This window comes from Diceros bicornis, chromosome 1 (assembly GCF_020826845.1).
Source record: "Diceros bicornis minor isolate mBicDic1 chromosome 1, mDicBic1.mat.cur, whole genome shotgun sequence".
In the NCBI taxonomy this organism is placed as follows: Eukaryota; Metazoa; Chordata; class Mammalia; order Perissodactyla; family Rhinocerotidae; genus Diceros; species Diceros bicornis.
In genome coordinates, this window is record NC_080740.1 from 61,070,066 (window position 1) to 61,088,052 (window position 17,987).

The window sequence follows — 17,987 nt, forward strand, 5'->3', positions numbered from 1 at the left end:
AAACTTTACTTGCAGATATTTAACACAGTGCCTGATACACCTCTCACCAATGCCCAGCTGCACCTGTCTCGGAAGAAAAGTGGTGACTCCAAGCCCCCGTCCTGCAGCGAGAGGCCCCTGACACTCTTCCACGCTGTGCAATCAGCAGAAAAACGTGAGTCCCGCCACTCAGGGCCAGCGTGGTGCTTGAGGGACGTCCATCCCACCTTCTGGCTGCTCAGGGTGCACCTCTCCCTGTGTGCTGCTGCCTCTTGTGTCCTTAAGGACTGCGTATCATTGTGCCCTCCCAGGTTCCACAGCTGAGTGACCCCGATAGGACGGGAGGCAGTACTGCTGAGAATGAAAGGCAAGGGCCGCCTGCCGTTCAGCACCCCCTGTCCGGAGCCCCTGTGGGCAAGCAGCTGAGCCCCCTTTCCTCCTGCTACGCAGTCAGAGCTCAGCTCAGCAGGACTTCTTCAGGCCCTCTTTGGTGAGGGGCTCCCATAGAACCAGTTTCTTCTCTTTTTCTTAGTTTGTAATTAAATACTTGTTAGTGCAAGTCACATGCCCCACTAGAATGTGATGGCAGGACCTTGTTTTGCTCATCCTTCCACTTCGCTTCTCATCAGGCCTGGCATGGGGTGGACACTTAATAAATGTGTGAAATTAATTAATGAATTAATTAGAGAATAATACGCTCCTTGTTCCAAATAGCAGTGTTATCACCACAATTGTATCAAATCATTTTTTTCATCGCAGGATTTCTGAGTTCTTTGCCGTGATGAAGTTACTGGGGCCTAAAATATCCAGTCTTATTTAGCTTTTGTAATAAGAGAGTTGAGTAGTGTGGTGTAGGAGTTAAGGGCTCCAGCTCTGCCTGAAATCAGTCAGATCTGGGTTCTTGTGCAGCAGCAACACACAGGCATGCCTTTTACCTTCTCTCAGCCTCAGTTTCCTCGTCTGTAAAGTAGGGATAATAGTGCCTCTCTCACAGGGAAGTTGTGGGGATTAAATGAAATTATGCATTTAAGCATCTGGCATGAGGCCTGGACGTGGCCAAGGCTGATGGCTGAGAGCTGCTGCTATTATTATTAATTACTGTTTAATTACTGGTGGGTTCATTCACCAACCGGCATTTACACAGTGTCTGCCAGGGACTGCGAATATAAATATGGGACCTTATCTTGAAGGAGGTCACAACTGAGTAAGGGAAGTAGACAAGTGAATAGATAATGGTAAGTCAGCGCGACAATTGCTCTCGTCAAGATGCGTACATTCAGAGAGGTGGGAGAACGTAACGGTTGGAAGCACACACCAACACCAGACGGCCTTGGTGAGAGTTCTGCCTCTGCTGCTCACCAGCTTTGTGTGACTCAGGCAAGTTATCCAACGTCTCAGGGCCTCAGTCTGCTCTTCTGGAAAATAGGAATGGTGGGAGTTTCTACCTCTCTTCTACCACAACAACAGGGTTGTTGTGAATTTAAAGCACTTCAAACGGTGCCTGGGGCAGAGTAAGTGCTCAGTAAATGCTAGAGGTATTATTATTGTTATTATTACCATTGCTACCTCCACTACTGATCTCTATGAGGTACTGTAAAGGCACAAAGCAGAATAATAACCCACTTTGCCTTGAAGAGGAGAGGCTCCATATCAAGATTGACATCTTTCTCTTCCTTTGTTACAAAAAATGTGTTTTATTCCCTTGTAATTCAGAAGTAATGGTCTTCCTTATCCTTACTCCTGACAACAAATCTCCCTGCCCCCAGGACGTAACTGCATTTAAAGATGTCACGGTACCCCATGCTGTGGCTGCACCGTGGTATACTTAGCACCATTCGGGTTGTGTCAGATATTTTGCTTTTATGAGTAAAGCTACTGTTATCATCCTCATAGCTAAATCTGCTCATATTCATGATCATTTCCTTAAGAGAAATTCCTGGAAGAATTTCTAGGTCAACAGACATGCACAATTTTCGGGCTTTGACGTCGTACTGGGATTGGCTTCCCTTCAAATGATAGCCTGGGTTCCTCTTCAGTATGTGTGTCTGCACGCAGCCTGGGCCTCTCCAAGCGCACAGGAACCCTTGGAACAGGCCTGGCCTCACTCACCTCTGCCGCATCAAAGGCGTCAGGCTGTGGGGTGAGATGTTTCTTAGGTTTCCAGGAGAGCTGGTGTCATCTCATGTTTTGTACCAAGCAACATACATTGCAGATCAGGACAGATCAGACAGCACTGGTAAATTCCTCTAAGCTTAAAATAGTGCTGAGTTTGCAGGTAAATTGAAGCAGAAGCATCTTTGGAACAGGTCTTAAAGCATACTCTGGGAGCACATAAGAAAGAAGATGGAGATTCAGAGAAAATCAGTTAGATTTTTGTCCAAGATTAATTTTGTCACACAGGCAGAAGATGAAAGGTAAGGACGTGTGAGAGCAGACCTGCCTCAGCCGCAGAACAAGCTGCCGTGGCCCCGTCTACAGATGGCAGGCGGAAGGATGCAAGCCGGGAAGCAATATATCTTTCCTCTGAGTATGAGGAAATGCTCCCTGGAAACAGGACTGGAATCTCCGTATGCTTGAATATTTGTGGGGTGCTTAGCTTTCCTCTCTTTCTCAGAGAAGAAATGTTTTCATTGTAAAGTATATAGGTGTGTGCATATACATACACTTTTTATAGTTTGTTTTGGAAACAGCTATAGTTTGTTTTGGAAACAACAGATTTTTGTTGTTGTTTTTTTTTGTGTGTGTGTGTGAGGAAGATTAGCCCTCAGACGTTAGCTGAGGGCTATCTTCCTCTACTTTATACGTGGGACACCTGCCACAGCGTGGCTTGATAAGCAGTGCGTAGGTCCACGCCTGGGATCCGAACCTGCGAACCCTGGGCTGCCGAAGCAGAGCATGCGAACTTAACCATTGTGCCAGCCCTCTGGAAGCTGCTTTGTTTCTGGAAAACTGGAATGATATCCAAGCTGGCTTAGAAAGCACCATGGGAGGGATGGGTGGATTGATGCTGTGAGGAAGACTGGCCAGGAGCTGGAAGGTTCTGCTCGCACTTGCCTCTCCCATGTTGTCATCCAGCCACCTGTCACTGTTGGATGAGCAAGTGACTGTGCTCAATAGAGTTTTCATATGCCTTACCCTTCCCTTTGTCTGTCAAAGCACTTTGCTGAGTTTACTCTTTGGAATTAAAGTACAGGTAAAGACCCTGTAGGAAACTGGTGAAAAAAAATCATCTATTTCCATATAATGATGTTTTTCAGTTGAAGGCCTCTTTCCATACCTAGCTCAGTACTTCCCAGACTTGAATCATTTACATAACCCTTCATTCACTCTTTGAGCCACAACCACATAACTCATGCTCTGTTGTTTGTTTAATACATTTTTTTAAATCAGTTTTAAAGGAACTCACTTCTTTATATAGCCTATTCCTACTCAGTAAAATCTCTAAAAATGTGAGTTTGATTGTCTTACTGTACTGTTCTCTAGTATACATTAAAGTAAATATGTAACCATTAGGATAAAGAATGTTCATCCGTATCTGACCTTCGAATCGTCTTGTGTCCTGCCTGTGGAATGTGGACCACAGTGTGGAGTTCACAGACCTTGCTCTGAATTTTTGGCTGACTCAGATCTTTCCTCTTAACGTAAATATACAAATTCAAGTTTCTCTTATCCACTTAACTAGAATTAGGTTCAGATATTGTCAACTGGCTGTTTATATCGTGGTGGACACTCACCGTCAATCTGTCAATTTCGTGCTGCGCACTTTCGGTTCATTGTGACACCTGTCCAGGTTGGATGTGACCTTCCCTTTCTTCACATTCTTGCCACAGAGCAAATACCTTGTTAGAGGAATCACACTTGTGTGGACACATAGACACACACACACACACACACACACACACACACACACACACACACACACGAGTACATGTCCACATACCTCTCCTCTACCTTCAAACTTGGCATATGACATTTTTCAGAGCCTCATTTCCTCTTATGTCTGTCTGCCTGGTTTCTTTCTAATTCACTTCTGCTTTTTCCCCCTCACTGATGTACATGCAGTGTAATATATTTCTCTGTATTCCATTGGTCAGCCCTCTCGTCAGTCCCCAGTGGAGACGCGTCGTGGGCCTGAAATTCTCGCGGTACCTCACGTGGGTGCCTCTCTTTGAGAGGTCCCCGGTATCGGTTGTCAGCACACATTTTTCTCCCACTTCTCTGCAGAGCCCCTGCTCTGTGCAGAGGTTGGAGCCCATTCTTTTCTCTCAGCCGTGAATCTGTGCCAGTACTCTTGACCTCGGATTGTCACGGAAGTATCTGACATATTAGTTTATGCTCATGGATATGTGTCTTATTTTCCAGAAGGAGGTTTTCCTTCTGTGTGGGTAGACCAGTTGTGCACCCAGGCACCTCCATAAGACTATTCTGCTTTAATCCTTGTGTAGTAGCGGAGTCTTTGCCAGGTGGCTCTTTCTTTTTCCCTCAGGGTAAAGCTGTCTTTATGATGACGGTGGTCTCTTACCAGAATGAGGAGCTGGATGCCTTCTCATACTCTGCCGGGTGGTGACTTCGGTCAATTACAAGGCAGCATGTGGCTGCTCCTAGATGGTCAGTGTGTGGTGGAAGTGGGGTAGGAATGAAATGGGAATAGTCTCTGAAATTGAAACTTTGTGGAAAAGAACAAAGGAAATGATGAGGAAATGAAGGATTTAGAAAGCATCATAGCAACAAATGCAAATCATTAGGAAACCACTGAATATTGTCGTGAGGAGGGGACTGATAACCAGGTTGTCTGTAGCTAGTCAAGGAATGTTTTCTGAAAGGGCGAGTTTTGATAAAGATGCCAAAGGAAATGAGAGCACAGTCTGGCCCAGAGGACAGAAGGATAGTCTATGATGCTTAATAGAGAGAGAATAGAAGAGAGTCTTTCTGTAAGTAGCAGAGGGTAGCTCTTGTCTCTAGAACTGAGGGGAAAACTGTGGAAAGATATGTTCCCAAACTGAGCTTGGAAAACATTCCATAGAAATTGACTTTTTGTTTGTATATGTTTAATATATATGGCTGCAAAATTTATCAAGTGGTTTCTCATGCTAGGCACTGCACATAGCAACATCTCATTTAATCTTTACAATTGTATGACACAAGTACTGTCCCTATTTTACACTTGCAGGAAAATAAAATTTAAATAATAATTATTAAATAATAATTAATTATTAAATAATAAATTCAGAGCACACAGCAAGAAAGTAGTAAATTTGAACCCAGTCATTGTGACCTCAAAGCTACAATTACACTATTAACCAGTCATTTTTCTGCCTTCTAGTTTCAACTTGTGGGATTATTCTAGAAGAAATGTGGTTCTGTTAGGGTTGCATTTTGTGACCTCGCCTGCAAATCTAATTATTTCCAAGGGAAAATGTTTCCAGTTCCACTTAACGAGCCTGGAGCTTAAACTTTCATTAAGCCAAGGATCTGCCTATAAAGAGCTGGGGAGCTGGTGTGGAAGGATAAATGGATGTGTTTGATAAAGAACCTTGAGACCAAGCTAGATTTTCAGCCTCATTCAACATCATCAATAACAGCAATAAAAATAAAAATGATTATAGTTCAGCTAACATACCAAGCAGCCTACTAAGCCCATTATTATCTCATCTCATCCCCACAATTGATAATCATCCTGTGAGGTAGGCTCTCATCCACATTTTACAGACAGGTAAACTGAGGCTAGAGAGGTTAAGCAGTCACACAACTGGCAAATGGCAGAGGAGGAATTTGTACCCAGGTGATCTCCCTTCCCTACGCCATGTTGTCTCCAAAAGGGTGCCTCTGTCAATTATTGGGCCACAGAGTGAAAACCTTGCTAGACTGAGTTACAGAAGCAGTAAAAGCCATCTGTCCCAGCTTCCAGTGCTGCCATGGGGGCAGTTGAAGCATATTGAACGGGTTCCTCAATATGCGCACTAGCAGGCAGCAGCCCCTCCAGATCTGCACGGGCTACGCAGAGAGCAGCACGCATTCAGCGGTAGCCTTACTCTGCTGGGCCAGGGCAGTCACGCTCATTTGTGATCACCTCAGAACAGATGGAACGAGGTTTTTCAACTGTGCTGCCAGGTGAATGGTGGCAAAGGAAGTGACTGTTTAATCTCCAAGTTTCCACACAGATACATCATACAGCAGAAATCGGACTGGTGCATCTAGGTGAAAGGTGCTGACACACAAGCTGTACTTCTTCCAGACGACTGTAGAAGGTAGTGCCAGAAGGATAGGAGGGAACCAGCAACCAGGTCTTGTATCTTTTAGATTTCTTCCAAGAGGTTGCAAGGTGACATTTACCTCTTATTCTGTCTCGGATTTTTAGTACTTATACCAAGGTGTTGAAATATGTTTCTTGAAACAGTGGTTCTTAGACTTGGGTGTGCATTAGAATCATCTAAGGAGCTCATTAAAATTACAGATGCCTAGTCTCCTCCCTGGTATGCTCTGAATCAGGAGGTCTTGGCTGGAGCTCAGGCATCAGTATTTTTAAAAGCACCCTGGTGATGCTGATGTTCTAGCTACACCCTCTAGCTAGTTAGAGAAGCACTGGCTTAGGGGAGGGGGGGACAATCAAGGTTGCTTGTCTTCCATCATTACCGGAACATCTCTTTGGCTCTCTGTCGGGGTTTGGGGCAGCCTGGCATGGCAGTTGAAAGCAGGGCTGTGCAGCCAGGTGTGTGTTCCACTGCCATCTTTATCACCTACTGGCTCTGAGGCTTGGAGTACATTACTTTCCTTTTCTGAACCTCCATTTGCTCATCTGTAAAGTCGATCACTAATAATAGCTTCCTTGGAGGGTATTTACCATGATGAAGTGAGCCAGTGCATGTAAAGTACTTGACACTGGGCCTGGAACGTAGTAAGCACCTAATAAATGTTAGCTACGATTACGATGATTATCATCAGCTACAGTTTTACCCTACATTTGACTAAGAAAGTATTCCCCCTCTGGAGCCTGCAGATTCCAAAGGAGAGGCCCACATCTGAGGGTAATGCAGAGTCGCCCGGGCCCCAGAGAGAGCCCATTTGATGCTTGAGTGCAAATGCATCAGCAGCCTGGGATAAGTTGTACAGCATTGGTGGGGGTGGGAATAGATCCTTGGGCTTTGTTTTACATGGATCATGTTAACTAGCTGCTAGGATTAGAGCTCTGATTAATTCTTTTAGTTCAGTTAATTCATCCTGGACAGTCTCCCAGATAGGCCCAGTGAGAGGCTGAGAATTCAGCTCCTACACTTCTCATGTGTGTCTTCCTTGTTGAAAAATAACTGGGAATTCATACTATTCAAAGGCTTACATAATGTCTTTCTCTGAGTAGTCAAAGCTGCAGCATGTGCCTTTTTTCAGGTTGCCTCTGCAGATCCTGGCCGCTCTGGGCACACCTGTTTGTTTTGGCAGACGACATCTTTATCCACATGGATTCCTATTGTCACACGAACTGAAGGGTGTAATGTGGCTCTTGGGTTAATTATGTGTGGTTACCATGTGTAACTGCAAACCACATAGTTGATGTGGCCATTAAAAAATGATGCTGTGGAAAGAAAGCTAATGGCAGGGAAAAAGTTCAAGATCATTAAATAAAAAAAAGCATATTACAGACTCATTTCTCTGGCACTATCACTAAGTGAACAAAGCAGGTAACACAACAGTAGGTATGATGTTATCCCACTTTGTTAAAGAAAAAATGTATATATATGTATTTTAATGTATAGCAAAATGACTAGACGTTTATACACCAAAATACATATAGGACATTTGTATGCTTTTCTGTGCTTTCTAAATTGGAGAGGAATGCATATTTATTATGTATTGACTAATTTTTACATTATTAAAAACAAAACTCCCTAATCGTACTATTTCATTTACTATCTCAAACCCATTTTTGAGTCATGGTATAAACATAAGTAAATATATAATTTTCTTCTTTCTACTGAGCAATAGTGTAAGCAGTCTATATGTGGACTCCCTCAGATGTCGGGGGATCATAGGATAAAGGGAGAGCATCCCTACTCAAAAGTAAGTTCTCAGGTTGAAAAGAGGGCTATGCTGTGAGTAGAAGAGTATCTGTTTAACTCCTATCCTTCAACTCCCTATTCAGCTGTTAATTAGAGGCTCATTCCAACCTTGTGGTTTTTGAAATGGTGTTGTTTCAGGAGTGGTCTTCCCCATTGTGTCCCTGTGTCTCATTCCTGTGAATCAGCTCCATCCTGGGCCAGCCACAATGACTTCCCCGTTCTCTCGTGAAATCCAGTTTTATTGGCATTCTTTCCCTTTGCAAAGAAAAGGGTTATTATGAGCACCATGGGGGAAAGAATAAGAGTCAGTCCACATAGGACCAAGATCAGTGGTGGTTTTACTGAAGACAACCTGCCAAAAGCTGTAATATCATGTACCGTGTCCTACGGTCAAAACAACAGATTAACCAGATTTTTCGCTTATCAACTCACTGTTCAATCCATCATTGCCCAAACTGCTTTTTAAGATTATTTTTTAGTACATTGCCCAAACTGTCTTCCTGTGCCCAAACACATTGCCCAAACTGCTTTTTAAGATTATTTTTATCATAGGGACTGAGACTGGGTCAGCATGAAATCAGACCACCTCAGATTTTAGTGTGGCTTGGCACGCCACTATTATCAGGAGCAGAAGTTACAAGGGAAGAAAAATTGCTTCAGAAAGTCTGATTCTAAGCTTCCCATGTACTTGGGTGTTTCCCAGAGGTGGTAAACTTAGAAATTGCTGTGTACTCATCATTTTTTATTGCAAAATTCATTAAGCTGCCATGTTATTATCATCCTATCTTGTCAAGATGATACATTGCAGACCTCATTGCAAAACGTTAACAAGCAGGAGAGAGTACACCTCTCTCCCCACTACAGTACGGGAAAGCCTCTGGGTATTTTGCTTTTGCCTTAATGTTTTTTGTGTAAAGCCTTATGTCTTTGCAGAACTTGCGTCTGTCTGATAACTCCCTTTTCTCCCTGTCTGACGGTGTGGAGAGAGAGTTCTCTCCTTTGGGCTCTGTGAAGCATCATGAGCTGCTGCTGAAGAACAGTCACCTTCCCTCTTCTTTTTGACAGCTAGTCTCAGACATCATGGAAAAATGAGACTGGAGCCTGTATTCTGACAGACTTCCGTGTGTGGTGGGAAACCCCTCCCAAAGTGACGCCAACAGCCTGTGTTTCATATTTACCCTCCAGCTCTGTGTGTTCAGGGAGCCAGACGTGTTCAGGCCTGCCAGGACGTGTGAATTTGGCTTGGCTCTGCGTGTGCATTCTTAGCGTCACCTCTGGGTTCCATGATAAACAGAGACCCCGCCTCTCGTAGGTGGTGGGGTTGTTAGCATGAGCAGGAGTCATTTGGTAAATATGGACAGTGAGCTGAGCTCCCAGATTTCCATGGCAACCACCAGAACAAGTACAATATCACCAAAATTCTTCTGTGGCTTTCTTTTTTTAGTTGCAGTGATTTGGTTGCATACTCATGTTTTTCCACTCCTGATTTGTACAAAAAAACAGAGACTCTGCCCACTGTAACTAGTACTTTGGTGTCAAGGACATTAGTAGTTCCTGTCTGAAGCACCTGAAAAATTTAATCACACAAAACTACCTCTTTCTGTGCTAGCAGAAGACATTTTGATTGTTTATTGTTGCCTTATATTTATTATTTATCTTACAACCATTCATGGAGCTTTGGTATATACTCCACACAGAGTAGGCACCAGTAATGTATGAGCTGACGCTGCCCTCCCAGGTCACTGGTAACAGATGCTTGATGTATTCTGTGTGGGCAGACGTGCCCCTGCCCTTGACTCATTTGCATTCTTAAGAACCATGTCCACATCCAGTTTGTCCCTCCTCGTAGAACATAGGTTCATGAAAGCATCTAACGCATTACCCATACATGTTTACATTTGGAGATTTTGTGTGTTTGTGTGAGGAAAATTAGCCTTGAGTTAACATCTGTCGCCAATCCTCCTCTTTTTGCTGAGGAAGATTGGCCCTGGGCTAACATCCGTGCCCGTCTTCCTCTAGTTTATATGTGGGACACCTGCTACAGCATGGCTTGATAAGCAGTGCGTAGGTCTGCGCCTGGGATCCGAACCCGCGAACCCCGGGCCGCCAAAGCAGAACACGTGAATTTAACCACTATCCAGCCCTGGGATTTATTTTATTTTATCATTTCCTTGTTTCTGGGCTCTTGTTTTCTGTGACTAAGAAGAAAAGAGATTCTTGTTGACAAACATGTTTGAGGAAGGTAAGCCTTCTCACTGACTTGAACCACTTTAGGAATACTCCGGAGTTGTGGGCATTCTCTCTCTTTTGGTCATATAAATGGTTCTCTGTGATCTTGTTGATTTGACTCATAACTGGTTATTGTTTTTCTTTTTCAGTCCACTAGCCTATAATTTCTTTTCTTTAGCAATGTAATTGCCATCAGTTCTCCTTATACTCGCTGATGAGGATGCCAGAGCTAGTTTGAATCATCAGTGACTCGAAGTCCAGCTCTAGTATTTGAATCATTTGGTTAATTTTATTTAAAAAAAAAAAGTCTTTCGGGCTGCCTGTTCTCATGTTTTTCTGTCAGGAGCAAGGACTCATTTGCCTACCTGACAAAAATCCTCTTGTTTTGAGTGACATTGCTGAATCATTTTCTCTTTATTTCTTAATTCATTCCAGATGCTTTAGAATTTGTCTCGGTACAGTTTACCATAACCACTAAAACATTTGATTTGCTGTTGATTTTACTCTCCACCCGTTCTCTGGCATAATCTGCACCTTCCTACTCACCCTTAGTAAAGATTGTCAGCATTTCAGCTTAGAAGTCTCTACCTAGAAGTTATCAGTCTCATTATCTGAGGTCTGATGTCAGATAAAACTGTAGTGGTCTTATAGTCAGACCGTGCCAGGTTTCCAGATTTCCTTAGATGGTCTGTCAAGCGATACCAGTAATGAGTCTGCTCTTAGGATGCAGATTTGGCTATCTTGGCTGCAAAACTATGAAATCTTATGATTAAATTTTTTGTGTTTTCTTCTTGGACAAAGAACTCCTTTCCCTGATCTTTTGCTTTTGTTGTTTTGTTTTGTTACAGGTTATGCCGTATGTGAAAGGTCCTAGATATCTAAATATGTCAAAATAGAATCTCAAAAACAATTATTTCTTACAAAAAGAATTCTAATGTCCTCCAGTAAATGAAATACTAGAAATCCTCAAGCTCAATTTGAGTGTAGCCACCTGTTTTATTCCATTGAGTTTTCTAGTCCAGATAGGGTTGGGTTTTCATTTTCCACCCCATCCTCATTTTCTTGTGGGCTTATTTCAGACAAATATCATTTTCTGTATGCTGCAGGCTTCCTTGTTAGCTCATGGAGAAACCCAGTCTATAATACTAGAACAGTAGATATATTCTTAAAAATTTTACCTAAGTCCACTTTTTAGAATCACATCTTTTTATGAATGTTAGGATTCTGATACAATATTTTATAAAGCACAGCATCTTTATATAATATTTTTTTTCAGTTGTGATTTCAAAGTTTTATCTGTCAAATGTCCAATCTTAAGTTGCTCATATCTGCTGAGGACAGTAGACATATGACCAAACAAATGGCACAAGTTAATAAATACTCGAGTATACATCTGAATAAAATACCAAGGAATTAGTGTAGGGGTCTGCTAAGTGTCTGGGGACTGTGTTTGGTACACAGTAGGTGCTCAATAAACAGTCATTGAATAAAATGAAAATTGAAGAAGGTTTCATCTCAGATACTCTCTTTTTCTAATGGATAGTAAGGCAGAAAAATATGTCCCAATAATATTTTAGAAAAACAAATATACCTTTAGCAAGGTATTGTTTTTAATATAGAGAATCATAACCCTCTCATGAACAGGTAAATATAATCACAAGAGAAATATGAGCTATAATTATCCTCTTCTGTTTCCTTGAAATCAGAGAATTCTGTCATGCAAACTTGGCCTCAAACTAGAGTTAATAAAGCGACACATCTCTCCTCCTACGTGAAACAGAAAATGTGTTCGTTGAGCCCCAAAGAAGTGTCGTCTTTACTCCCCTTTTTATACAGTGGTCCTGGGCTCCTCACACTCATTCAGGAATCTTGATGTTAAGTATTTTGTGCAAAGGAAAATTTTACTTACACTGATTCATGCTGATTCATACTGATAAGTGGCATATCCATTCCCTCAATGATCCCCTAATTATGTAATTTTAGAGTTGTTTTTCTTCCCAGTAGCAAGTTCCCATTTGCAGGCCCTATTAGTGCTCCTACATCTTGGCTCAATGTAACTCTTTTCGTTTCTCTTTCTTTGTTGTTGTTTCTCTTTGGAACTTAAGCTCTTGAAATATGAGTAGTTCTCCATCTCAGGAAGCAATTTAATAATCTACTTTTTATTTATTTATTTATTTTACTTTTTTTTTTTTTTTAATTTTATTTGTTTATTTCCCACCCCCCAAAGCCCCAGTAGATAGCTGTATGTCATAGCTGCGCATCCTTCTAGTTGCTGTATGTGGGACGCGGCCTCAGCATGGCCGGAGAAGCGGTGCGACGGTGCGCGCCCGGGATCCGAACCCGGGCCGCCAGCAGCAGAGTACACGCACTTAACCACTAAGCCACAGGGCCGGCCCAGAATCTACTTTTTAAAAATCTACTTAGAGTTCAGGAATCTCCCAGTAGCCTCCAGGGGGTTCTTAACTTTTCTGTGTTAAACAGGGCATTGAGAATTTGCCAAGATATTAGGGGTTCTTGATGTGTGTGTGCATTTATTGTGAAGATGAACATCATTTCATAAGCATAATCAACTTTTACCTACATGGCTAGTGCAAGGGTAAAGTATTTTTTATTGTGACATCACTCTCTTTATTGCCTAAAGAGACCCAAGTTCAAATGTTGACCTCTGAACCACCATGTCAGTGAGCCCAGTGTGTCTTCTTAGGAATAGAGTATACTTTTGGCTCATTTCAGAAAGGCCCAGTGATGATTAACCCAGATACGATATTTCTTAATAAGTGAATTGATTGCCTAAAACGTCAGTTGATTTCAATATGGTATATTTGTAATGAATGTGGGACGAGAATGATATTCCAAGTCTCTAATATTTTGCTACAGCAGTTGTGCCTGTGCCGTTGAGCTAAATCATCCCAAAAATGTTTTCTTCAGTGCATGGTTCCAAGTTTTTAAAGATGGGAAGAAACAGAAAGTTCTTTTCTTTGAGCAGTATTCTGAAGTTTACAAAACAAATTCTTGCATATGATCCCACTTGATCCTCATGACAGCTCCTTGAGCCGGGCAAGGCAGTTCTCATTTTCCCATTTTATAGACGTATTAACCAAGAAACAGAGTCAATGAAAATTGCCTGAGGCCACACAGCCAGTCAGGGGAGGAGTCTTGAAGAGAACTCAGGTTTTCTCCATCCTGGCTTAGTAATATTCTCCAAGCGTTAATGACTACTTGGACCGTGGACTCAGGTTTTTTAGATACAGACTACTCTGTCACCCTTACAGATCTGTTTATCAAAGAACTAACTTGAAGCTAAACATCAAATATATGGAGCTAGAGGCAGCCCAGAAGGGTGTGTCTGGAGACCCGTCAGGAATTTAGACTGCAGAGTTATAAGGAAGTTGATAGCCAAATAGTAGATACTTTATGGTGAGCTGTGCTAGAATTGGAGGTAGGACTTGGCCTTAGCACTTAAGACAATATTGAGGGCAGGAGTTTTAAAATAAAAGGTGAGTGTCACAGAAACCAAGAGGATCTTGTTGACTGCAAGGGGACTATGAAGGCTGCTCTTTGTTCTGACCATCTGCCAGTCAAAAGAAGACACAATTTATGGTGCAGTGGTAGGGCCATGCTTAGGAAAAAGGCTGGTCGTAGTAAAGGGGAGGTACGTCCTGTCAAGCTGAGGAGGGGGTTTTGCTCTAAAGTTTCAAGTCACCTGTTCCGCTCTGACTCTTTCTTTCCCGCTGGCATTTCTTATCCTTTCCTATGTCCTTTTCTTAGCTTCATTGAGATCCGAGATCTCAATCTAATCTTATTATTTTTAAAATTTTTGTATATGTACAAACAGACTATCCCTATGGAATAATATTAATATGGAACTTGTGGCCTTTTTTCCCCAGAGGAACAAAGAAACAGCATCATCAACTCCAGTTTGGAATCTGTCGTCTCATCAAATGCAAATAGCATCCTTAATTCCAGCAGTAGTTTACAGCCCAACATGAACTCCAGTGACCCAGACCTGGATGTGCTGAAACCCACCCGGCCCAACTCACTGTAAGTATGATGTCCAGTGGCCTGCACAGTAGGCCCTTGATCAGCCATTCTGCCCAAAGTTTGCTCTCTGGCCCCATCTGACTTAGAGCATTGCCCCATGAACGTGATCTAAACCTCCCTAAACTTGGAGCTTGGCTATTTTGTTACAGATTTTTTTAAGCATCATCATCTCAAAGGGGAATCATTATTTTTAACATACTGCTTCTTGGCCTTGGTGACCTTTGATTTACCATCCTGCTGAGATGGCTTTGGTGATGGCTGTTGCCTGTGCTGGCGGCTGGGCATGAAAAGCAATGTCTTTTGGTTTTACAAACATCCAGGCACTGTAGTAGCTCAGTAGATCAGTAGCCAAGTTTGTTTCACTCATTCATGTTGTCTCGGTTTCCCTTCTCCCTGACATGTTGAGAATGTTCAATGCCACCTCTGTATCCGCTTCCAGAAAGAAGAGCTCCCAGTAGCCCTGTGGGTCTTCAGACCCTCAAACCTTAGCATGACTGTGATCACATACCAGAGACTCTAAAAGAGAAGAACCTCTGTTGCTTCATTCTTGGGTATTGAGCACCCATAGCCAAGACAAGCAGTTTTGGGGCTGCTTGTCCAGTCCTCCACAGAAACTTAGATCTACTTTGCTAGGGCCAGAAAGTTCTCCTTTGTGGTTTCATCCCACACTGCTTAGCATGCTTCTTCAGACCACCCCATAAATCTTGTCCACTAGAGCCTTTGCAGAAAGAATGTGAGGCCATGACCAGAACAGCTGGACTCTCAGGCTACAGCTGTATAAGACTCAGGAAAAGCAGAGTTGACTTGACCTTTCTCTAGTGAAAATAGTTGGAGGTTCAGCCAGATTGCCTCAAGACGATGGTTTCACTTGGTTAGACACCAGGATGTCAGAAGCTTTTCCTGCCCCTCTCCAAGCCGTAATTGCATGATTGCACTCTGCCATTCTCTCTCTTTAAGATATTTACAGATCTGCAAAATGGGTCCAACAATTTTTGCCTTAGAAGAGACTAAGGAAAAAATGACTCATTTTAAAATGGACTTAAGAGGTACTAGGTAACTGAAAACACAACAACAGTGTAAGATGAAATTGTACGTCAGGAAAATCAGGTCTCTGTTATAGTTGTTGGCATCTTTAAATCTTACCCTGATGTTCAGGAAGTTTACTTACTTACCTGTTGTTTGGTAGATAGTGTGTTTGTTTGCTAAGAAATAGACCAGTGCCTCAAGAGCTCAAAATAGTTTAACTGGTTCAGCTTATGGGCAGTGAGTCTCTTCTGTTCTCCATGGCCAGACTTGCCTGTGGAGCCTCCCTCCCTTGCTGTATCCTTTCTCAGGCACTCCTAGACCTGCTTTCCTTAGCTTTAAGGAGATTCTAGTTTGTTCTTCATTTTGTTTAAACCTCTGTACCTAGCAGTTGCTGAAGTTATTTGTTGCTCAGCATGAGCAAAGTTGAATTTCTAGCCCAAGTTGCTTCACATCCCTGATTTTAGCCAGCAGTACCAACAAGTGGTTTTTAATCTTTGTTTTCAGCGGCTGGTAGCTGGACGCCTCCTGAGTCACCACTGAGTACAGTGTGTCCAAAGAGGCTGCTTAGGCAGCTAAGTGAAAAGAGGGGGTATGTCTTTTGAACAGGTCCTGGAGTGGGGACTTGAGATTTTTTATTTTTCAGTTGTCTAGATGTGGCTTGTTTTACATAAAACACCGGCGATCACTCTGCCTCTTCGTGCTATTCACGGGGACTGTTCCCTGCCTGCTGCAAATTTGGGGGACTTTCCCAGGGAAGGGAGGATGATGCCAGGAACAGTTCTACTTGTTTGCCTTTGGAAGAGTCTTGGAGGTAGGAGTGTGGATGTGTTTCCAACAAGACTGCTGTCCTTCCAAGCTGAGTGAATATCTGACTGGTACCTATGAGTCTTGAGCTCAAGCAAAGCTGTTCCTGTGGTGGAAGCAGTGCTGATGCCAGTGCTGACAGCAGAGTTTGCCACCGCCCTGAATGAGGGCCATGCCAAAGGCACTGTAAGCTCTGCAGCAGGTTCACGGACCATTTCTGAAACCCAGGGCAGTGAGATGTTGTTCCCCAGTTTGTGCCTCCCCAGTTTTTTCTGCCTGGGATTTGCCTGGGTGAACCACAGACAGAAGCTTGGTAGTCCTAGCAAACAGAAGCCACAGTACTTTCCCTGAATAAATTAACTGAGAAGTCTGTCTGCACACTGTGCCACGGTGATTGGGCTCAGTCACAACCAGCCGAGACCACTTGGTCTCAACCTCAGTTCTGGCCCCTTTCATTCCCTCCATCATTGTCCACTTTGAAGTGCACAGAGATCTTGAATGGGAACACTTAATGGCACAGACAAAAATAAAAAACTGTCGGGGGTGGGGGATTACCATAGCTTGACTATTAATTAGGCATAACGTGGAGAACCAGTCACCAGGAAACTATCTGTTCTTCTTTTTATTTCATTCATTTGTTTTTCATTATTTTCATAATGACTAGAATGATCATTATGACCACATAACAATCATAATGAAAGAAACATGTTTGTGACTCAGCACGCTTTGATACTTCAGAGACTACATTTTGCTATCTCATTGGTAAATCTTCTCTAATTCTCCAAGGAGATCAGGGCCCTCTCGTTTGTGTGGGCGTAATGCTACATCAGGCATCAGAATTAGAGATGCCACCATTGTAGCTGTGCCAGGGCAAGGCGGCAGGGTTTAAATCTTTGGCAGGTCCTCAGCTAGACCTCCAGAAGTAGCCGTTTCTCCTGAAGATCAAAGGACACTTGGTAAGCCAGCTAGTCTGAAATTCTCAACAAGTATTGCTGACCTATTTTCTGCCCAGACCTATGCTAAGCTACCTGGGATAAAAAAGGAGGAGGAGGATTCCTGGCCTCCCCAAGAGTTTACAGTCTGGCTGTGGAGGAAAGACAGTGGTATATGTCAGTGCTAAGTGGGACTGAGAGCTCATAAGTGCGTTTAGAGTTCAACAGCTATTAACTGAATATCTGTTGAGTACACGCACCAGAGTGCTGGGAAAGGTGGAGTAGACAAAATGTGAGGTGGTGTAGGTAAGATTATATGGAGATGAAGAGCATTTCAGGTAAGGGGGATCAGAGAGGTAGAGATGATCCAAGATAGAGAAAAAACAGCCTACAGACATGTGTGTTGGGGGAGGAGGAGCTTAGTTCCTTCCCCACCACTACCACCAAAAAGAAAATATTGAACCAACTTTTAAAATCAGGATACTTGACAGAAAAACCCAGATTTCACGTAGGAACAACTAGACATCCATGAGCAAAACTTTGAATCTAGACACATACAGACCATACACCTTTTACAAAAATTAAGTCAAAATGAATCATAGACCTAAATGTAAAGTGCAAAACTGTAAAATTCTAGGAGACAACATGGGAGAAAATCTAGGTGACCTTGGGTTTGCCAATGACTAGATACAACACCAAAAGCATAATCCATGAAAGAAAAAATTGGTAAGTTGAACTTCATATAGGTTAAAAAATTCTGCTCTGTGAAAGACACTGTTCAGAGTGTAAAAACCCAAGTCAGGGGCCGGCCCAGTGACATAGTGGTTAAGTTTGCCTGCTCCGCTTCAGTGGCCCGGGGTTGGCAGGTTCAGATCCTGGGCAACCTACACACTGTTCATCAAGCCATGCTGTGGTGGCGTCCCAC

The 17,987-nt window shown here is 42.8% G+C and overlaps 1 protein-coding gene across 4 annotated transcripts in view; it reads left to right on the forward strand.

The window, feature by feature from the left end:
* The window catches only part of ARHGAP26 (Rho GTPase activating protein 26), a 419,023-nt gene that overhangs the window by 325,707 nt on the left and 75,329 nt on the right, over window positions 1-17,987 (forward strand). For all 4 annotated transcript variants that reach the window (XM_058543030.1, XM_058543040.1, XM_058543051.1 and 1 more), the window contains exons 19-20: window positions 16-154; window positions 14,147-14,300. In XM_058543030.1, coding sequence (XP_058399013.1) covers window positions 16-154; window positions 14,147-14,300 — 293 coding nt within the window. The remainder of the gene's footprint in view (window positions 1-15; window positions 155-14,146; window positions 14,301-17,987) is intronic.